A 21,225-nucleotide genomic window follows, 5' to 3' on the forward strand; every position below is an offset into this window, starting at 1 on the left:
CGCTATCGCACACTGATGATGATAATCATGCACACTGACAGTGATGTCTGCTATCCTGTAATAGGACCTGAAAGCCCACAATAAAGATTTCTCACGTAGATTCTCTCACTGTGTAAATTCCCCAAAATGTTCAATCGTATAAATTGCATTGAAGTTAACAGGAGTTCTGAAGTTAAATGCCATACAAGAGAAAATTTAGGGCCTGACATTCAAATGTCTGATACAGCAGCAGCATAAAAGGCTATAAAGTCTTCTGGATTTGGCTTCTGGGAAATATCCCTGACATTTCATATCCCTAATGCTTCTCCAAAAAGTGCAGAGCTAGTGCTATGGTTCGATGCTGACCTGAGCTTTACATTCATCAGGGATATACTCGGGGTCAGAGTTTGACCAGAGGGCACGAGTATGGGCTGTGTGAAGCTTATACCATGTATATTAGAGATGCTGTTTGCTGTAGTCTTACGACTCTTCTACACTCCTTTAAGACAAGAGGTCTTTGGTTACTTTCAAATATGGAAAGAGCAACAAACATGGCTTTTTCTCCTCTTAATGGTCCTATACTGAAAGGAATATTGCCAAACCTAAGAACCAGAGCTTAGGAACAAGTGATAAACCATGCTTAGGCCACAAAATATCAGTGCAACAACTCTTGTGTTGATTTGTATCCAATGCAATTGCATTGAGGTGAAGGAGACTGAATAGGAAATGAGAGAGAAATATTTGAATTTTTATAATTTGTCACTGACTTCAGATTGAAAGATCCATAAAATGATATTTTTACAAAGTAAATAAAAAAAGAACTGGAAAGATTACCTACCATCTGCACAAATAATTGTAATATTTTACTGTCTTTTGGCAAAGCAAAGGATGAGGGGTTTTCCCCAATGCTTAAGTAACTCAGTAAGCTGTTTTCACATTTGGAAATAGCTTGCTCTTGAATACATGGAGAGGGACCAGCCATCAAAATCTGGAAATATGCAGAAAAACATGCAGCATTTCTGAGGTTATCCTTAAAATATGTAAATTATAGAAGATTTCATATAGTAATTTTAGTGCCAGACTATTTATCCCTTAGTGACTTGAATAACAATAAATCAGTGAGATACTAAATAGAAAATCCACAAACAACTTCATTTATAAAGTGCTAAAAATTTTAGAACAGATATTGTAGCATTCACATAAGTTCCACAGTAGTTCCATAGGCAGGCTCGGTTCCTTGGTTAAATGTGATATCTTTTATTAAACCAGCTGAGTAGTTGGAAAAAAGTTCTTTGCAAGCTTTTGGGCACAGTCACCCTTCGTCTGGCATAGGGAGTCTCTGCTGGTCTGAGACTCCAAGGAACGAGAGAAACTTTTAGCTTCTCTGCTTTTAGCTTTAACAGACTGTAAGAGGTATTATGATCCCATCCACTGCAAAACTAGTGGGAAAGATCAGTATGGACATATAAATTAAAATAAAAAAACCTGAATGACATTCTGATGCAGAAGAAAAGCAACACACAGAGCATAGATTTAACTTAGGTTGTCTGTGTTCCATTCCTAAGCAAAGTGGGATCTGGTAAGGTTGCCATTCATTCAAACAAGACGTCCAAATACAAATCCAAAACCAGTGAGTAAGATAAACTTAGAGGTCTTGGCACCCATAAAAGATTCCTCCTACTGAATGGCAATCCAGAAAAATGTAGTTCCTTAGCTCTTCCCAGATAATAGATCTGAACTAATATTCCTCACCAAATTCCAGACTGTGGAAAGTCGATTTTATAATAGAACTTGGAGCATCCCACTAAGGAGTAAAATTCACATATAAAATTTAGATATACAGGGAATGTGGAATGCTGGATGCCTTACAGTGAAACTCAAAACAAGAGGGCTCATATTTTTATTTGAAGACCCAGAGGTTGAACTGATGATAGCATCACTGTCAACCCTCTTATACTGTAGTCTAGTGGTCAGAGTAGCTGCCCAGGAAGTGAGAAACTAGTGTTCTAAGTCACAGGTAGGTGACCTATGGCCCATGGTCTGTGTCTGGCCTGTCAAAGTACTGGATCTGACCTGTGGACATAGGGGCTTTGGCAGCACGAGGGCTTCTGTTGCAGAGACTATCCCTGTGCCATTATGCAGACAAGTGGTGGGAGTGGTCAGGTTCTAGCACCTGCCTATGACCCAAAGTGAGCCATTCCAACTCATGGTTAAATTTTGCCTACCCCTGTCCTAGGCACTCTGCAGCCTCACAGGATTCAAAATCCACAATTCTTGCCTCTGAAGAGACTGCCTTAACTAACACTCTCCATTCCCCTGCGAAGCTGGGCTATTGGGAAGAAAGGAACATAAGGTTTATCAGCCCAGAAAGAAAAAACCCAGAGATGGCAGGGCTCTAAGCCAAGTAATAGGGGATTCATCTGGGAAACAGGAGTCCTGAGATGTACTGTGGGTGCATCTACATGAGACAATTACTGCAGAGTAGACTAATTAGCTCCACAGAAAACATTGCGCATCTATATGCGTGGCCCTATTAGGCCACAGGAGACTAACTTTGCAGCAGGATAGTACTATCTTGCTGCAGAGATTTTTACTCCACAGCAGTGTACCTGTAGGTGCTGCCCCAGGGGCCTGGCTGGGGCACAAAGGTGCTTCAGTGAGGGGCTAGCCTGCCAGCTAGCCCTGTACTGAAGCACCCTCATGCTCTGGCCAGTCCCTCTGCAGCACACTGAACCAGGTTGGAACAGCTCCAAGCTGGTAGGCTGGACCTCTGCCCCCCCACCAGCCAGAGCTGCTCCAACCCAGCTCAACATGCTATGGTCCCAGGTGGACGTGAAGACATGGCACCCAGGAGCAATAAACTCTGGCATAATAAGCATGGGAGTTTATTGCATCACATTAACATGCACAGGTAGATATGCCAGTTTCTATATGGTCTTCAGTTCAATTCATATTCTTCAATAGTCTCTGAAGGAGGAATCAGAATGAGTCCAGCATTTTCTTTTTATACAGTAACAACATTTTCTGGCATAAACTTGTGCCAATCAACTCTCTAATGCCTCAGTTGTTAGGATGACTGTTTGTGGATCATTCATTTGAACTAAGGTGCCTAAAATCCACCTGAATTGCGTCTTAGACATTAAAGTACTTTTTTGGATTTGTCCCCGAGAGACAAAACTCTGCATTCTTATTAAATCGAAATCAAGAAGCTACTTTACTCAGAAAGGAATTAACAATCCATAAAATTACCTTATTGTAGTGGAACACTAAGGATTTTTCCACACAGCAAAGGCAGCTATATTTTTTAGCTAATTTAGCTACTCTTATTTGACCTAGTTACAAAATGTAATGACCAATGTTTGTGCATCTGTGTTCTTTCTACTTAGCCATATTATGTTCTGGACTATGGAAAAATCTGTCTATCCAATAATATATAAGTAAAAGATACAGTATTTAGAGGGGAGGCAAAGAATGCCATTACTAGCACATGGAACAATGCAATTTAGCGTGTTTATTGATAAGAAAGCTGACAGAAAAAGACGAACCAAATCAGTTGCCTCAGCACCGTTAAAGATGCTATCTCCAACCAAATTAATGGCATTACGGATCAGTTACTAGGAACAATTATCTGTCATTTTAGGGCCTTGTTACACATTGCACTGTGAGCTGGTCAAATGTCGATCGGTGTTAGTGCTAGCTCAAGTTTGGAGCAGTCTCACATTCAGGCCAGCAGGTGCCTGGAGGACTGAAAGGGAAGAATCCCTGCCCCTCCCATTCCAGGTTTCCTTCCTGTCCCCTAGAGATCCCCCAGTTCCCTGCCACACCTGGGACACCCTCCCCACCAGAACTCCCGACCCTTGGGGCTCTTCCCCTGCTCCCCATACTTATTTGTGGCCATCTGTTAGGCCTGTGCAAGATGGCTAGTATTCGCTTCAGATTCAGCTGATTCAGGGGACAATGATTCAATTCAATGATTCGAATCACTGTCCCGAATCAATTTGGCCGAATCCAATTCGGAGATTTGGCTGCTGCTGAATCAGCCAAATCTCTTAAACAAATAGGCCCCAACACCTGCCTGCTCTCCCAGCCCTGTCAATGGCTGCCCAGCCTGTGCCCTGGCTCTTTAAAAAAAAAAAAGCAAAAAAAAAAAAAAAGCCCTGCACTCACAGGTTGCGAGGCGGGGTGGGGGGGTGATCCCTGCTGAACTCCACTGCCCCATGCTGCAAGACGGGCTCTGCCATGAGCCCCCAGAAGTGAGTGCAGAGTTGTTGGGTTTTTTTTAAAGAGCCAGGACTCTAAGGCCAGGTGGGGAAGCCATGAAAGGGCCTGGGAGAGTGGGTGGGGGTCAGGGGATGAGGCCTGGCAGGGATCCTCACCCAAGGTCCCTTCTCCCCTCCTCCAGTTCCCCACTGCTCCCAGCCCCCTTACTGGCACGGAGTCTGGGTCCAACTCCCTGAAGCGGCAAGCAGGGACTGCCTGAATCTCCAAATCTCCCCAAATCTTTTCTGAATCAATTTGGAGAGTTTTGAATTGATTTGGACCTTTTTATTAGTTTCCCAATCCAATTCAGAGATTTAGCTGCTGAATTGAGCCAAATCTCCTCCAAATCGAACCAGCACCCAAAGCTTCACACACTTCACAATGTGCTGTCTGTCCCAGGGGAGCAGGCAGGAAAGACAACCTCCTTGCCCAACCCCTGGCACCACTGCTATCAGGCTGCTGCTCTTTTTTGAGCTGAGCCCAGCCTAGAGAGCAGCAGTGGCAGGGTAGGCAAGTTAACCCTTCCCTGTGTGCTCCCCTGGGACAGATAGTACAGGCAACCACAAGTAAGTAGAAGAGTGGGGATGTGAAGTGCTGGGGAAGGTGGTGGGGGGCAGGGAGTAGGCCTCATCTGGGCTTGCAGGGGGGAAGGAGGTGGGTGGGGTGCTTACATTATCCTAGAGCGGCTACACATTACTGTAACATGCATTATGTTTACACCAATCAAAAATAAACATAGGCTGGAGTGGTATTTCTTTTAGCCACCTAAACAGTGATTACAACTAGTTTTAGGTGCTAATGTGTAGACAGTCCGGGGGTTAAGCGCTCCACAAACCACCTAAAATTAATATGTAACAAGGCCCTTAAGCTGCTGATGAAAGTAAAACAGTTAAATTAAATTTATTAATCAAGAACCAGTATTAACTATACTAATCTGCGGACACAATCATGTTTAGAGCAAAACAGAGTCCTAAACTCAATCAAAAGAATATAGAGAATGGGTTTTGAGAGAGAGAGAGAGATGTTTGCTTACTGAATCATTCCTCAAGCTCTGACCACAAAAAGACCCCATAACAAAATACTTTTCTGATGAAAAATATGGAACGGAGAACTCAAGGGCTAACAAAGGGACTGGAAGGAGTTTATGTTCCAGACGGAAATAACATATCTAACTAGGCTGAAAATCAGGAAAATTATGAAAATAAAGTGGGATGTCACTGAATCACACTGTGGTACTTCTGCAAGACCTAATTTTAATGAAATTTTAGATTTCAAATAAAGAAGCGTTTTTAATGTAAAGTCTGGTTGGAAAGCTACTTTATCCTGCAATAAACACTGAGATATCAATTTCTTAGATCACAACCTACACAAGTGAAAAAATATGTTGGAAATTATAATCTTCATGAATAATTTCGTTTTCAAATGGAAAACATGAGGCAGAGGTCAGCAACTGTTTATGGATAATGGTACACTATGTACAAACCAGGTCTATCAGGACCCAATATGGATAAAGCTTACAGTTTTAGATTACTTTTAACATGTAACACTCTACTAATTACTACTCTTAAAAGAAAAAATTAAAACAGCTGTCTGTTGTCTCTCTCCCCCCATTTATAAATTTATTGGAAACAGATGGAAAGCAATTTTGGAATTTCGGTCAGAAAAAGAATCCCAAATATGATCATGAATATTAAATTCAAGCTAAGTTAAGGTTTAAATCAATATCTTCAAAACCCTCCTTAGGGTGCCCATGTTACTGAGGGGATGATAATGGACGGTGAATATATGATCAAGGCAGGGTAAACTAATTTATTCAAGTGCATTAACTAACATTAGTCACAGACTAAATCAGAGATGCACAAGCTTTCGTAAGCAACAGCTTACTTTGTTAAATACCATCATATGACTTGCAGAGTCTCCAAGCACTCCCTTCCTCCTCCAGCTAAAGTGTTCTGCCCTTACCTCAGGGGGCAAGACAGTACTAGACATTGTGGGGAGCTGAGGGGGAGTCTGGGCTATGCGTGTGTGTTGAGGGTATTGGGAGCAAGCCAGAGACGTGGGTTGCATTCACATGGGGCAGCAGTGTGGGTACTTGTGAGAACTTCTACTGCAGTGGGAGGGTGGGCACTACACCCATGCATCTGCACAGAGCATCAGTGTGGGTGGTGGGGAGTGCTTGCCTGATTTTGCATCACTATGAGACCCTCACTAATCCCCTTCTGTGCCTCCATGATGAATTTATAGGTAGCGACAAGGTCGCCTCTCAACCTTCTCTTGCAGAGGCTGAAGAGGTCCAGGTGCCCTAGTCTCTCCTCGTAGGGCTTGGCCTGCAAGCCATTAACCATACGAGTGGCCCTTCTCTGGACCCTCTCCAGGTTATCCACATCCCTCTTGAAGTGTGGCACCCAAAACTGCATGCAGTATTCCAATTGCGGTCTGACCAGCGCCTGATAGAGGGGAAGTATCACCTCCTTGGTTCTGTTTGTCATGCATCTGCTGATACATGATAAAGTGCCATTAGCTTTGCCGATGACTTCATCCCACTGATGACTCATGTTCATCCTGGAGTCCACTAGGACTCCGAGATCCCTTTCTGCTTCCGTGCTGCCGAGCAGGTCAGTTCTTAGGCAGGTGTGCTGGACATTTTTCCTCCCTACGTGCAGCACTTTGCATTTCTTCTTGTTAAATCACATTCTATTGTTTTCTACCCATTTGTCCAACCTGTCCAAGTCTGTCTGTAGGAGTTCCCTGTCCTCCGGTGTCTCCCACTTCTCACAGTTTTGTATCATCTGCAAACTTGGACAGACTATACTTCACTCCCTCGTCCAAGTCACTGATGAAGACTTTGAAGAGTACTGGTCCAAGGACCGAGCCCTGTGGTGTCCCACTGCCCACGTCCTTCCAGATTGATACCAACCCGTCCACCACCACTCTCTGGGTACAACCCTCTAGCCGTCTATTGTGGACTCGCCATCCCAGAAATTTGAACAGGCTAGAAATACACTTGTTGGGATAGTTAAGCTAGGGATTATTCTGCCTTAAATTGGGGGTTGGATTAAATGACTTTATGGGGACTCTTCCAGCCCTACTTTCCTATGGTTTACTATAACACATACACAGAGTGAATTAGATGGATTTGAGAACAGACATACAACTCACCAGTGATAAAATTAGTGTAATTTCTAAACAAAAATAGGGCACAAAGAGTAGAGAGCTAATATATTAGATAGATAAAAAAAATAAATTTAATCACAAGGGATAGATCAAGTTCCAGACTTTACACCTAGTCACAGTCATATGAATCAGTTAGACATTCACATTTCGTGTTCCTAAATGTTATGTTTTGGTCTATAATGGAAGATGTGCATTACATCCTGATAACGGCCCTATGGTAAGGGAAAGGCAGACTGCACAAAGACTTTATTCTGCTGGGGTAGGAGTTTTGCTATACCACTAGTAATGATTACCATACTTAGGAAGCAAGAAAATACCAGGAAGAAATGAAACATCTTGGAGGACAACACATATGTGGTGCAGAAACTTTTCCCTACACTGCTATTTGGGAACATTCATCAATAGGACGCATCTGAATAGGGGAAAATGGACATATGCCAGTGGTTCTCAACTTTTTTAGACTTGAGGCATCCCTGGATAGATTTGAGGGGCCCCTTGGAAAATGCCAGCTCTTTGTTTTCATTCCTTTTTTCCTAGAGAAAAAAAAATAGAGCAATTTTTCTGTTGCAAGTAACTCAGAAATTCCACAGTTATGGATTTCTGTTTGAAATCTCTGGTTTTACCTTGTTAATCATGCTTGTAAAACTAACAGTGCTAACGCTCTGTGGTTCCCCATGGAACCCTTCAAAGAATCTCAAGGAACCCCAATCTTAAGGGTGCTATGATGCCTTGGTTGAGGATCACTGGCCAAGACCTGTTTTTTTAAAATATTTTTTCCCTTAAAATATAATCAGTGCAAAATAGACATAGACTAAACATGATCCTATAAACAATCCTATAACCTGCATCCTGCTTCATTATAGAGATATTAGTTACTATACAATCAATTAATTTTAATACAAGTATTAATTTAATACAAGTATTAAAATTGATGTTTTATAGATCCATAGAGAAATAAGAACTCCTAACTTGAATGATACTGAAGAAAAGTTAAGTTTAATTCTTTTTTCCCCATGTAAACAACAAAGATATACTCCTCCAATTTCAGGCGTATCTACCATATTAATATGATATTACATGTCTGCCAGTGTTTATGATATAAACATGACTAAGTTCATGATGTAGCAACATTTAAGTTTCCAGGCTAAAAATAGAAGAAAATTGGGTAATAGAAAAAGAAGCTATATGCAATTTTTAATCGTCTCTAATTCTAAAGAATCTTTGGCTCTTTTTCCTTTAGTAAAAGTTTGCAGTTCATTAGTTTTTAATGTGGACAATTGCCCAGGGGCATTCTGGTGAGAAAATTATAAACAACATTTTTAACATTAGTGACTGCAGATGTATAGCTTCCTAGAACAAAAATCTCTTAAATTTTTTAGGTCTTTGTTGGCATGGCAATTCAATTAACACAACATAGACACAGTTTTGAAGAAGTTGATCTTTTTCAGTGTGCAAAATCCATTTCAGAGAATCCCTAACTACTTACTACTGATTGACAGAGTCACTACTATAAAGAGAATAAAAATATCTTTATAATTCTCAATTTTGGGTTTGCAAAAAAACCCAATGATTCCAGAAATGTGAGAATGATAATCAAAATTAATTATGGCTTAATTTACACAGATAAAAACCAAAACATTAAAAAGTAGAGACAATAAATCCACATTTTTGATGGATTCAATCATCAGAACCCAAACTCCTGACTTAATGAAGAAAGTGTTCCTGGGGCTGGGGTTCAAAAGTCACTCTCAATGCAGACAATACAAGAAGCACAGTTCTAGCTGGCATGGTTCACACACCAGAAAAAAACCACAACATCAGGAGATTAAATCATTTCCAATCTATTTGAGGTAGTCTACTGGCAGAACCACCAGTAGCCCTCTAACCAGCTTAAATTCTCCTCAAGTTTCCTGTTTCATGTCCTTGCGATAAGGTATTTAGTAGAATTCCAGATTCATTGGAATCTGACATGGCCATGCTGTGAGTGGGTTGTCAACCGTGTGCCTCAGCACCTGTGACACCTCTGCCCCTCCCTTCAACCAATACAGGCTGTACGCAGGACATTTCTTCCCCAGGCTCCTTACTCAAGATTGTTAACAGAATGCAAAGTACTATCTTATTATAAAAGATCATCAATAAAGTAGAGGATCTTAAATCTCACAAGATGTAATACAAGCAGAACAGGATGTATTGTGAATGCAGGTTCAACCTCACTCTGAATTTTCTAACTTGTTGCGTCCATTTAAAGAGGTCTGTAATGTTATCTTCATTCAATGGTTTGTAAATATATCTTTACAGTTACTTTTGGTTAAGAATCTTTGTAACTGAAGAACTGTATTAAAACAGACATTAGTTGTTTTTCTGTAATCCTGTTGTATTGGTTACTTATACAACTACTGACAGGTTTGAGATTACCGTGCTGGAACCTATTTTCATGTGACAGCCGCAGTGCAGATACTTGTCGATATACTGGTGCTGAATGTTAATCACTGCTACAGTCTAGAAACAATTGCCAGCTACATCACTTATCACCAGAATGAACAGCAAAGCTTTAACTGCCTTATCATATGCCACATGCTTCTTGATGAAATGGATAGACACCAGTAGGAAATACTGTGTGGTATAAAATGATTATAAACTCATAAGAATATTAAGGTTTAGTGATAAATGCAGCTTCAGGAATCAGTTAAGATCCTCATATCTTCCTTCATTTACAAATTTTTAATACTATCCAAAAAGAGATCTGGATTATTTGTACAATGATTGAATAAAAATAGATTACAAGTAAAATGAACTAAATTATGTAATGCGAGTTATGGACAAGGCACAGAAGCATACATACTTCTGTAGTTTGAATAATGACAGACCACTTTGACATAAACCAGCTTTTCTAAGTAGTAAAATATTATTTGTCAGAAGTAAACACAAATTTAATTTTCCTACTCTATAGTTCTAAATTAGAATTTGGATTGTAAAAAAACTGCATGATACAGATCCAAAGCAAAGCATGTCTGTTGCTATTTAAACATGCCTAAAATCATGTTAAATAATATTCTCGTTACATAAAAAGATTATTTTCCTCAAGAATCAGCTTGTAGCCACTTACTTAGAAAAAGAACACACACAAAGGAAGAAAGAAACTCAATCAGGACATTAACAAGCTAAATAATTAGCTGCTTCTCAACATTTTCAATACCTTATAATTAAAGAACATATACATCTGACATAAGATATGAAAAAAGACATGCCAAGTACAGTATTCATAAAAAGAATCTGACTTGCTCTTTGCAAATGTTTAATCTTTGTCATTTAACTGCTGATGAAGGAAAATAATCATTGCTGGAGTGGCAGGCAGCTATATATAAGATTTGCATATCAGTCTGTTGGACACTACAACATATAGTTTTCTGACTAGTGCCTCTAGATATACAATTTTTTCTCTCCAGATTTATAATTTTTTGTGCCAGATGTCACCTTTAACAGATTCTCTTGCAATAATTAAAACTATATTATATGTTATTTTAATACATGCATGTCCTACTGTATGCTGAGCTTTGTTGTTTAGCAATAATTTATAGGTGTTTTAATTATCCATAAGAAAATTAGCTTGTTGGAAAGAAAATCCTTCTTGGGAATCAAATCAAATTTGTATAAAACCTGAGAAAAGCATTCCGATAATGCAATTTTAACAGATTATTTTCTTAATACATGCTGAATGTAAAAATCATTAAAATACAGTAGAGTACTTTTTATCTTAACAATGTACTAGTATACCTTAAAATGCCACTGAATAACACAGTATCTGATATACCCGCATCTAGTTCTTAAGTGGAAGGTATTTAGTAAATAACTTAGGACTTTTCATCAAGTAAAGCAAAAAAATATATGCAACATGATATTCTTAACAATAAATGAACTATATATGTAGCTCATTTAAAAAAAACAACAACATGAAATAAAAAAATACTTACTGATACAATTTATGCATTTTAAAAAATAAGAACCAACTAAGAAGTAATCAAAATTAAGATGAATTCCATTAAAATGTTTTTAAAACATTAATTTTACTTCATTTTTAGCATTAAATTTTAATTTCAAATAATTTTATTTTACTAAGTAAACTGGATACATACTATTGCCTCTACATTAAATGTCACAATTAAGGATAAACCTATCCTGTTTCAGTTTCTTTAAAATTAAATGTAGACCACTTTATTTATCTATTTAAATATGGCATTGATGCTAATTCCATTCTATGACATAGGGATCTTGGGATTATATATGTGCACACACATATATATATACACACACAGACACTTACTGCAATTACAGATTCACAAATACACACCTACAAATACATACATTTTTATTAAAGTAAGGTAAAAATAAAATAAATATTATTTATGATATATTCTATTGTCATTAGATGTTTAAAAATTTAAAAAAAAATAGTGGAGAAAACTTTACCATTCAGTTTACCAAATTTTGAAAAGTTTTCCTTATGCAACAGTGTTAGATATCTATGATTATGGGTGTATACATGTGAATGAACGAATAAATCCTTAACCCACCATATCTTTTTCTCCAGTCTGCATGTTGTCACCCGTGAAAAGTATGGTGTAGATGGTAGGATGATACTGTACCTGATTGGCTCTGGAGGTGGTCATGGGATCAGATGGAGAGGACTTGGTGGTAGTTGGGGAAGATGGCAATGTCTGGGAACAAAGCAGTTCAGGAGCAAATCAACCTTTACAAGCCTTAGACTGAACAGTCAAAATAAATAAACAAAAGTAATGTAACTAGAAAATTAAAAGAATAAAAAAGACCAAAATCCTTCTCCTACTCATTCGAACTTAATGGAATTTAAAGTCAATTGAGTAAATAAGTAATGCATGTAAGTATGCATGCATATGTGTGTAAAAACAAATTCATGACTTGAAATCAAGATGGTGAACTCACATAGATACTAAAAGGTATGCTGACTACATGAGGAATATTTTCTTTCCCCTTTCCTCTTCTTGGGGAAAACAAAGACTAAGGTAAACACAAATTCCAGCAAGTTCAATGAGCGCACTGAAAACAGTAACGTTTCTGTAAACAAATAGGGCTACTATTTGGAAGAAATAATGAAATCTACTTTGATATAAAATTTTTTCATCCAGTCTTTGTATAGAGTATATCCAACAAGCTGATTCCAAAATAATATGGTTATCCATATCTTAAATATTTTAATTTAAGCTACTGAATTTTCAGCAATAAATTAGCTGTTAAAATATTCATTGATTTTTTTTTTAATCAAGAGGCACGTGTGAAAAATGTAAACATCAATCTTATAAACAAACATGCAACTAATGCCATCACAACAAATTACTACAATATATTTATCATTAGTGTTAAAAGATCATTATTTAATTAGGGTAAAGGTTAATAATGTAGCACCAGCCTGTGTTCAAAATAAACACAAAAATAATTATGAGTCATATTTATTGAAAAGATTTTGCTAAATAAGATACATATACTTAACATTAATTGAACACATTGGTTATCAAAAAGCACTTCTCTTGAAAAATATATATACACACATATAACTCTCTTAAACATTATTCCTAACAAAATTTTCTGTTCATAAATATAGTGAGAATGTCAGATATTAATTTTCATAACAGTATACAATACTCATTTAAACACGTTTTTGAACATCTTTGTAATATATAAGTAACTTAGAAAATCTGAAAGTACACCCATAGTATTCTAAGTTAAAATGCTGTACAATGATATGCATTATGCTTTCATATAATTGAGGCAAATCTAGGTGGAAATAAAGCAACCTAACTTTAAACTATGTGTAGTCCTGGCACTTACAATAATTCAGACCTAAAAAAAACAAAACTCATTTAAAAAACTGGGTGCATAGTTTTGCACTAACAAAATCCTGAATGCATGTGCGCAAGTCAGTATGTAAATAGAGAAAGTCTTGTGTTCTGGCAAAATACTGAATTGTACATACACACACAATGCTGAATACTTGGTCTTACATTTTGAGCAATGTAGAGTTCTTTGTTTTGTGTTTTCAAAGTTTGTGTACAAGGTGAAGCAGGCAGAAGCAAAACATATTAAGAAATACACAGACCTACTTGATATTTTCAACTGGTAGCTCGCATTTAGAAAAAAGAATATATCCCTAAGCATAAGATGCAGTTTTATCAAAAGATGTCTTATCACACACTATCATGGTCAATTCTCTCTAAAAAATAATGGGTATTTGGTGAATTATGTAGTGCTAGTAAACCCAGGAGATATTGTAATGAAAAGAAGGGCAGTTAAAAAGGAGTCTTCCATATCTTTCACTCCACTTTGTTTCTCACAGACTAGCATTATTTAGAAAAATAAATTGTGGATTTCACTTAGAGCTCATTCTATTAGGTTACATCAGTGCAATCGCCTGGGTTTTAATGAAATTACACAGGAAGAGTTTTTTTTGTAGACTATAGCAGGCTAATTTTTATCATTTTGGTTACAATTGTACCTGTACTACTACCATGAAGCTGAACAGTCCATTGTAACTTAAAACTCTGGTCTGCACTGTAATTTTATACTAAAAGTACTGGCCAGATATATATATATAAAGAACCAAATACAATTTATAGCCATATCACAGTTGAGGCCGAGGAGGTTTATATCTGCCTATTAGCCTAAATTATTATATATTTCTAGGATGTGATGTTTTGGGCAGTTGATGTTAATCAAGTGGATATCTGATTTTCTGATAGTCTAGCATTAATTAATCAACACAAAAATAGGATTTAGCAGCTACCTAACATAGAGGTCTGCACTTCTAACTACTGCATTTACCTAAAAGCTTGTACAGTTTAACACTAAGAAACACCCTATTTTAATAGCAAAGGTTATACACGCTGCTAGACTATATGCAATTCTTTATTAAGTATTAACATTCAACCTCCTAAAGCAGGAAAAATATGGGCAGCAAAGAAAAAAAGGAGGGGTGACAGCTCATGGATGATATTTGCAGCTGGCTACTGACTCACATTCCCGAAAATTGGAGCCTTTCATTATTTGAACAAAAACTTGTTAAAAATACATGGTAAGAATAATCAAAGACAAACAATGCTTTCATAATCAAGAAATATGGGCATACACATTTTCTTCTAAATACATACACCAATGACAAAATATTCCAGTGATTTATCTACGATTCTAAATTCTGAGCAGAAATTGCTTTACATATATATCAAAGTGTGTTGCATCTATAGCCAAGGCTCTGTTTCTCTGGTTAATGACATTACCAGCATTTTTTTTTACTTTACTAGAACAGCAACTTATGTTTTAAATTAATACAAATAAGGTCAGAGAAATAGGATTCCTTATATACACAGCCTCTATTTTTGTCAAATATTTTTCAGTCTAAAAATAATAAATAAGCCTCATCCTGGACCACCAAGAGTGACAGGCGAGAACTCTATGCTGTATGTAAGTTGCAGTCATTTGCCTGTTCCTCTCTAACACTAATTATTTTGCAGGTCACATACCATTAAAGTGCAACATGAAAAAATGGCCACTTCATGCACTAAATAATGCAGCTGAACCCCCACCCCCAAAATGATATATAACAAGATACAATTTAGCTATATATACAATCCCTCTATCCCCAAATATAACCTGTGCATACATTGCAGTGTGTGAACTATACTTACTTCCTCTTTATTTTAATTTTGAAACAACATTTTCAAAGAAAAAAGGAGGGTTTTTTAAATCTTATATTAATGGGAAAAATGTTTTATCTATGTATCTTGGACTGTACTACAAGAATTCTATGCTATACACTTTTATGCAGAATTGCTTATTAAAGAAAATAGGAAGTAATTCAATAATCCTGAATTACTATGCAGTGCAGAATAATTTAAAAAATTTAGCAAGTGTTTTGCATTAGGCAAGCGCTTGAATTTAGAAGTTATTAGGCTTCTGGGAATGAGAAGTATAAAGTGATTAGAAATTATAAGATGAATTCACATTAAGGATTTTCAATTTTCCAGTCTGAAACATTCATACTATTATTGAAGCTCTCCAGTAATTATAGAAGGCCCTCTAGCAAGGCTATAGTAAAGGACCAGTCAGAATATCTATTGCACACAATTTTGAAGAACTTCTAAAACTCTGCAACAAGCGAAAACTTAACTAAAAATGTCCAATCCAGGTTAAAATTGATTTTCTTTTTGGTCTCCAATTGTATATCCTTTTTTTGTAATTATGAGCATTGGGAAGACAATGTTTAAAGGTTTAAAGGATTTAAGAATTGCTTTGAGCTTCTAGAACACGGTGTCTGAGAAAGTAAATTAAAAAAAGATTCTGCCTCACCCATATTTAAATATGTGCTATTTTGGAAGATCACAGCAGACCTTTTTTTCTGTATGGCTCTCAAAGAATTTCAGTTTGCTCCTAAGGTCTGTAACAACCTAAAGTCAACAGGAAGAAGGGCAAGGCCATGACTTGCTATGTTTCACACTTTTTGAATTACAGAGCAGGACTGACACATAGCAGAGTGCTGGCTGAGCTACTCTAGAAAAGGGGTAGACCCCTGTGCAAAATGTTCCAACAGAGAAAGATTTTAAGGCTCACCTAATACTGAGGGGTATCTAAATATCACAATCTCGCCCTATATATTACTTTAAAAATAAAGTTAAATATGTACATGCAAGATCAGGAGTACTTGTATAAATGAGTGAACTGTATAATAGTTTATCTTAATTCCATATTAGTATTTTTAATAGGAAGGAAGAGGAGAGGAAAAGGCAGAAGATTGAATAATAAAATATTACTATTAAATAATGGTGAAAAGATGAAAACACTGAAAAAGGCAGGACACTTGAATGTAAAGCTAAAACTCCATAATCAGCTTACCACTTTGTAGTTTGCAGGTCTTGCCAAACAATGGTAATCTTGCAATACTGTAGACTTACTACACAAAGCAATACTATGTGAAACACAGAATGAGTTTCATCCTTAAATGTTAACATCCATGGGCTTGAACAGCATTATCATTTGAGCATATACTTTTTTAAAAATGTGGTATATTTTTAGTCAAATGAAAATTAATAGTTGCCTTTTTTTTCCCTTTTTTGAAGTGAAACAAAGGGACATAGAAACCATGAAACATTCCACCACATCGCTCTGCTGAAGAATCAGAAAGAGTGGCTTGAGACATTTCCTACAATGTCAGAGATAGACATCCCCAGAGACTCCTCAGTTTGTTATGCACTACACATTTTGAAGACCCAATAATAATTCATTTAGTCTCTAACTTAAACTAGGAAACATGATAATTGTGAAATATCTTTAAAGTTAGGAACCACTCCTAATTACTGATTTTTAGAAGCTGGCTTTGTTAAAAAATAGTTAATTAGATTACAGTTTAGATACTCAAGAAGGAATTTTATTTGCATTATAATTTGAGAATCTGATTCTGTTATATCTTATACTACACAACACATATATAACGTATTGCCATTCTGAGCCCTTATGGGCTGGGGACAGACATTCACAAATCCTGAGCCTGAACCGATTCAATTTTTGCAGGTTAGTCTAACTTGGCAAGGCTGAATCACTTTGTGACTGTCCAGACATCCCAGAAATGCAGGCACATGCTTCAGTGGCTCAGGCTAGAGGCCGGGGGGAGGGGAGGGGAGGACTAAAGCAGCCCTCCCTCCATTTCACAGTGCTGAGCTGAGGGGGGCGTGGCCAGGCCCTGGCATTCCCAGCCCAGCAGGAATTGATAACACAAGGTTTATACTCAGTGTTTATCACCCCATTAAGAAAACAACAGCTTACCTGTTGATTCTGCCTTTGTCCTGCCTGCCATAGCACAGACTGTAGCCAGCATGAGGTCTGCTAGCTAATGCTGACAGGTTTCTGTGTAAGGCAGAGGGGACAGGAGAATAATTCCTGCTTAGCAGGAAGTGGGAGGGGGAGGAGGGGACCAGGGGGAGGCCAGGCAGATATCTGCAGTCCCTGCTGAGCTCCAGCCAGGGAGCAGGGGAGGAACCAGCTTAGCTGTGGAGCACAGGGTCTCACCCAGCCCAGAGAGCATGTTGGGATGCTGGGGGAGTCTGGTTTAACTTAAACCAGCACTGGGTCTGGGACAGACATTGCATAAACTGCTTGGACCCACATCAGTTAAGTCTGATACTACATTCAACCAAGTTTATCTCAAGAAGATTTCAGCCACTTTCAAACTGGTTTATGTGCACTGAACATCTGTTCTGTTACAGGTTTAAGTGAGATCTTGATCACTTAAACCAGTATGTGTGTAATGCCTGTCCTTAGCCATGGTGCTGTATTCTGCACCTATAGCTGAAGTATCCCCCTCTGACTAGAACTGGAGCCTTTAAAACCACATACCAGTTCTTTAGCCATAACATAAATGCTAGATACAAATGGAAACTAAACCAAACTTGTAACCATACAGAAGTTTGGGGCACATAGACAAAACTAAAAATGGTGGAACCCAGACTAACAGATTAATGTGCATTCAAACTTATGCAAATTAGGTTAGTCCAGTGCCTGAAACTTCTGTACCAGATCCCTTATCGAATCAGGTTAGGTCACTGTCTGCTGGCATTCCAGTTTTCCCTGGCTCCTTTGAGAACCCCCAACTAGCACCCCCTTACAGGGAGGTGTGCTGGAAGTTGGCTTGCTTCAGCTAAGGCTCAACAGACCCTGCCACAGAGCTAAGTTATCAAAGCCTCTGTCCCCAACCCTGCCTCCAGCCAGTTGTCAGCTACAGGCAGGACAGAGGCAGGGGTGGGAGTGAGGCTTGTACTTTGCCTGTGGGGGGAGGTGCTAGCAGTGAACCTTGCATTCCCAGCCTGGGTCAGCAGGGCATGGAATGCCCCTCCCCTGTCCATGTTCTGTCTGAACCCCAGGACCTGTGCGCTGAAGCAGCTTCAGGAAGGGCTCAGAGGATTCCCCTTCTGCTGCAGGCCAGTCCCCATCTCCTAGCTGAAGTTCCTTCCCCAGTAACCATGGGGTTCCGGTCCTAGCCCCACCTACTGCTTGAGCACCAACTGCTGCCAGCTCGACTGGCTTGACTTAGGTGGTTCCATTTCCAGCGTGATATTGCCAGCTTCCCTCCCCTGACCTTGACAGCAGCAGCACCTGGGAACAGAGTGAATCAGTGGAACAAAGGAAAAAACCCTGACTGGGACCAGGCAAGTGCTGCTTCCCACCAGCCATGGCTCCATGCAGCTACTGGCCCCCTTCCACCCTGCTCGTGGAGACACCATGGTACATCTTGGATGTGGGTGTGAAGTGTACTCTGTCCAAGTTGTCAGATGATACTAAATTGTGGGTTGAAGTGAACACTCTGGAGGGTAGGGAATGATTGTAGGCAGACCTGGACAGGTTGGAAAAGTGGGCAGAACATAATAGGATACAGTACAAGGACAAATGCAGAGCGCTGCACCTAAGGCATAAAAATATCCAGCACACCTGACTAGGAAATGACCCTCTCAGCAGCACAGAAATGGAAAGGGATCTCAGAGTCATAGTGGGTTCCAAGATGAACACGAGTCGTCAGTGGGAGGAAATCGTCAGCAAAGCTAACCACACTTTATCATGCATCAGCAGATCCATGACAAATAGAACCAGGCTTGTGATACTTCCCCTCTATGTGACATTGGTCAGACCGCAGTTGGGAGTACTGTGCCCAGTTTTGGGTGCTGTACTTTAAGAAGGATGTGGATAGCACTGAGAGGGTCCAGAGAAGGGCCACTCATATGACTAAGGGTTTACATGCAAAGCCCTATGAGGAGAGACTGAGTGACCTGGAACTCTTCAGCCTCCACAAGAGAAGGCTGAGAGGTGATCTTGGGGCCGCCTACAAATTTATTAAGGGGACACAGCAAGGTATTGGAGGTGCTCTATTCACCAGGGTACCTCTTGGAGTAACAAAGAGCAATGGTCATCAACTGACAGAGAGCAAATTTAGGCTAGACATCAGGAAAAACTTCTTTACGGTGAGGGTGACCAAAATTTGGAATGGGCTTCCAAGGGAGGTGGTGCTCTCCCCTACCTTGGGGGTCTTTAAGAGAAAGCTGGACAGGCCTGACCCCAGCACTCTTTCCTGCCTGTGCAGGGGGTCGGACTAGATGATCTGTTGAGGTCCCTTCCGACCCTGGCATCTATGAATCTATGAATCTTGGGGGTCCCCAGCTCCCAGTGGTGTACGGCAGCTGCTTGCAGAGTCCTGAGCCAACACCCGGATATGGGGAATGTTCAATAAGTGTGCATGTGCCAGAGCTGTTCCTGGGGTCTTTTGCTGGCCCCTGGCACTGCTGCCCAGCTCTGCCCCCAGACTCACCTGGATGGGCAGAACTGCAGATCCTCCTTTGTCTCTGCCAACCCTCCCCTCTGTGCTGTCTGTAGCACTGCTTTCCGCAGCACTGCTTTCCAGCAGGGATGGACAAAATATGGTCCATGGGCTGGATCTGGCCTGACAAGCAATTCCATACAGCCTAAAGAGCCTCTCTGTAAGCCCTGGGCTGCCCCTCTGCAAGCTACTACATTCCTGCTTGCTAAGCATCTACCCCCTCTCCATCCCAGTCTGGCCTGACCCACCCCAGTCTTGAGCTAGGGGCTGCTAGAGATAAGAAACCTTTGCCTGGTAGAGGCTTTTGCCTGATCACCTCGAAGCTGTGCCCAGCCCTCTCCTCCCTGCGAATGTGGGATTTCAGGTACAGCTCCACTGGTTTAGGGCCAGGGACTCCCACTGGGGGAAAGGGGCAGGAGCACAGGAACCTGTGTGCTATGGGCCTGGCATGGGTTGGCCTTGCATGCTACCACCATGTGTGGCTGGGGTCTGGGGTGGGGGCATGGGAGCTGTGGCAATAGGGCTGATTGGGGCTGGTCCTGCTTGCTGCCATCATGCGCGGCCAGGGACTTGGCTGGCAGTGTTATGGGGCCAGGCTTGGCTGGCCCTGCATACTGCTGCCACTTGTGGCCAGGGACTCAGGCAGAAGCTGCATGTTATGGAGCCAGGTGAGTCCGGCCCCAAACACTGCTGCCACCCGCAGACAGAGACTGGGGTGGGAGTGCAGAAGCTAAAAGTTATGCAGCCAGGTGGGGCTGGCCTTGCACACCAGCACCATGTGCAGCTGGGGACTCAGATGAGAGTGCTACTGAGCTGGCCTCTTCATGCTGCCACCACCTGCAGCTGGGGACTGGGGTGGGAGTGCAGGGAGCTGTACACTATGGACATGGGCAGGCCTGGCCCTACTCACTGCTACCATAGGCATATAAAGAGACTGGCACACTCCAGTGACTTTGAGAATGCCTTACTCCGCCACACACAACCACACTCCCACCACCCCCACACACATTCCCAGCCCCCACCATAACTCCTCAACACATCTACAGTCCCCCTACACTCCAAAACCATTCCCCCAAATACACCCACACCCTCCTACCCTGTGACAACCCCACACTCCCATCCCTCATAACCCCACACACAACCACACCCTCCCACAGCCCCATTCTAGCCACCTATTCCACACCCACACCCACACCCACCCTCTCCCACACACACACAGCCCCCAACCATCCCTCCCCACATACCACCCTTACCTACCCCAAATACAATATACAAGAGTAAGATTTATTTTGAGTTATTATGCAATTGCCTCTAGATACACTATGAAATCATAAATAAACCAGGACAAAAAATTTTTTAAATAAAATAATTTATAGTTAGAGGTGCACCAGTACATTGATCCATATCATATAAAAACACAGATAAACATA

The 21,225-nt window shown here is 40.1% G+C and overlaps 1 protein-coding gene across 8 annotated transcripts in view; it reads right to left on the reverse strand.

The window, feature by feature from the left end:
• NOVA1 (NOVA alternative splicing regulator 1) overlaps nucleotides 1-21,225 on the reverse strand; it is a 232,257-nt gene that overhangs the window by 37,418 nt on the left and 173,614 nt on the right. For 7 of the 8 annotated variants that reach the window (XM_090033529.1, XM_090033535.1, XM_090033534.1 and 4 more), the window contains one exon: nucleotides 11,985-12,128. In XM_090033529.1, the coding sequence (XP_089889655.1) occupies nucleotides 11,985-12,128 (144 nt within the window). The remainder of the gene's footprint in view (nucleotides 1-11,984; nucleotides 12,129-21,225) is intronic. The other variant, XM_090033528.1, reaches the window with a different exon arrangement.

The sequence above is a fragment of the Crocodylus siamensis genome, chromosome 2 (genome assembly GCF_052110815.1).
Source record: "Crocodylus siamensis isolate JL-2025a chromosome 2, ASM5211081v1, whole genome shotgun sequence".
In the NCBI taxonomy this organism is placed as follows: domain Eukaryota; kingdom Metazoa; phylum Chordata; order Crocodylia; family Crocodylidae; genus Crocodylus; species Crocodylus siamensis.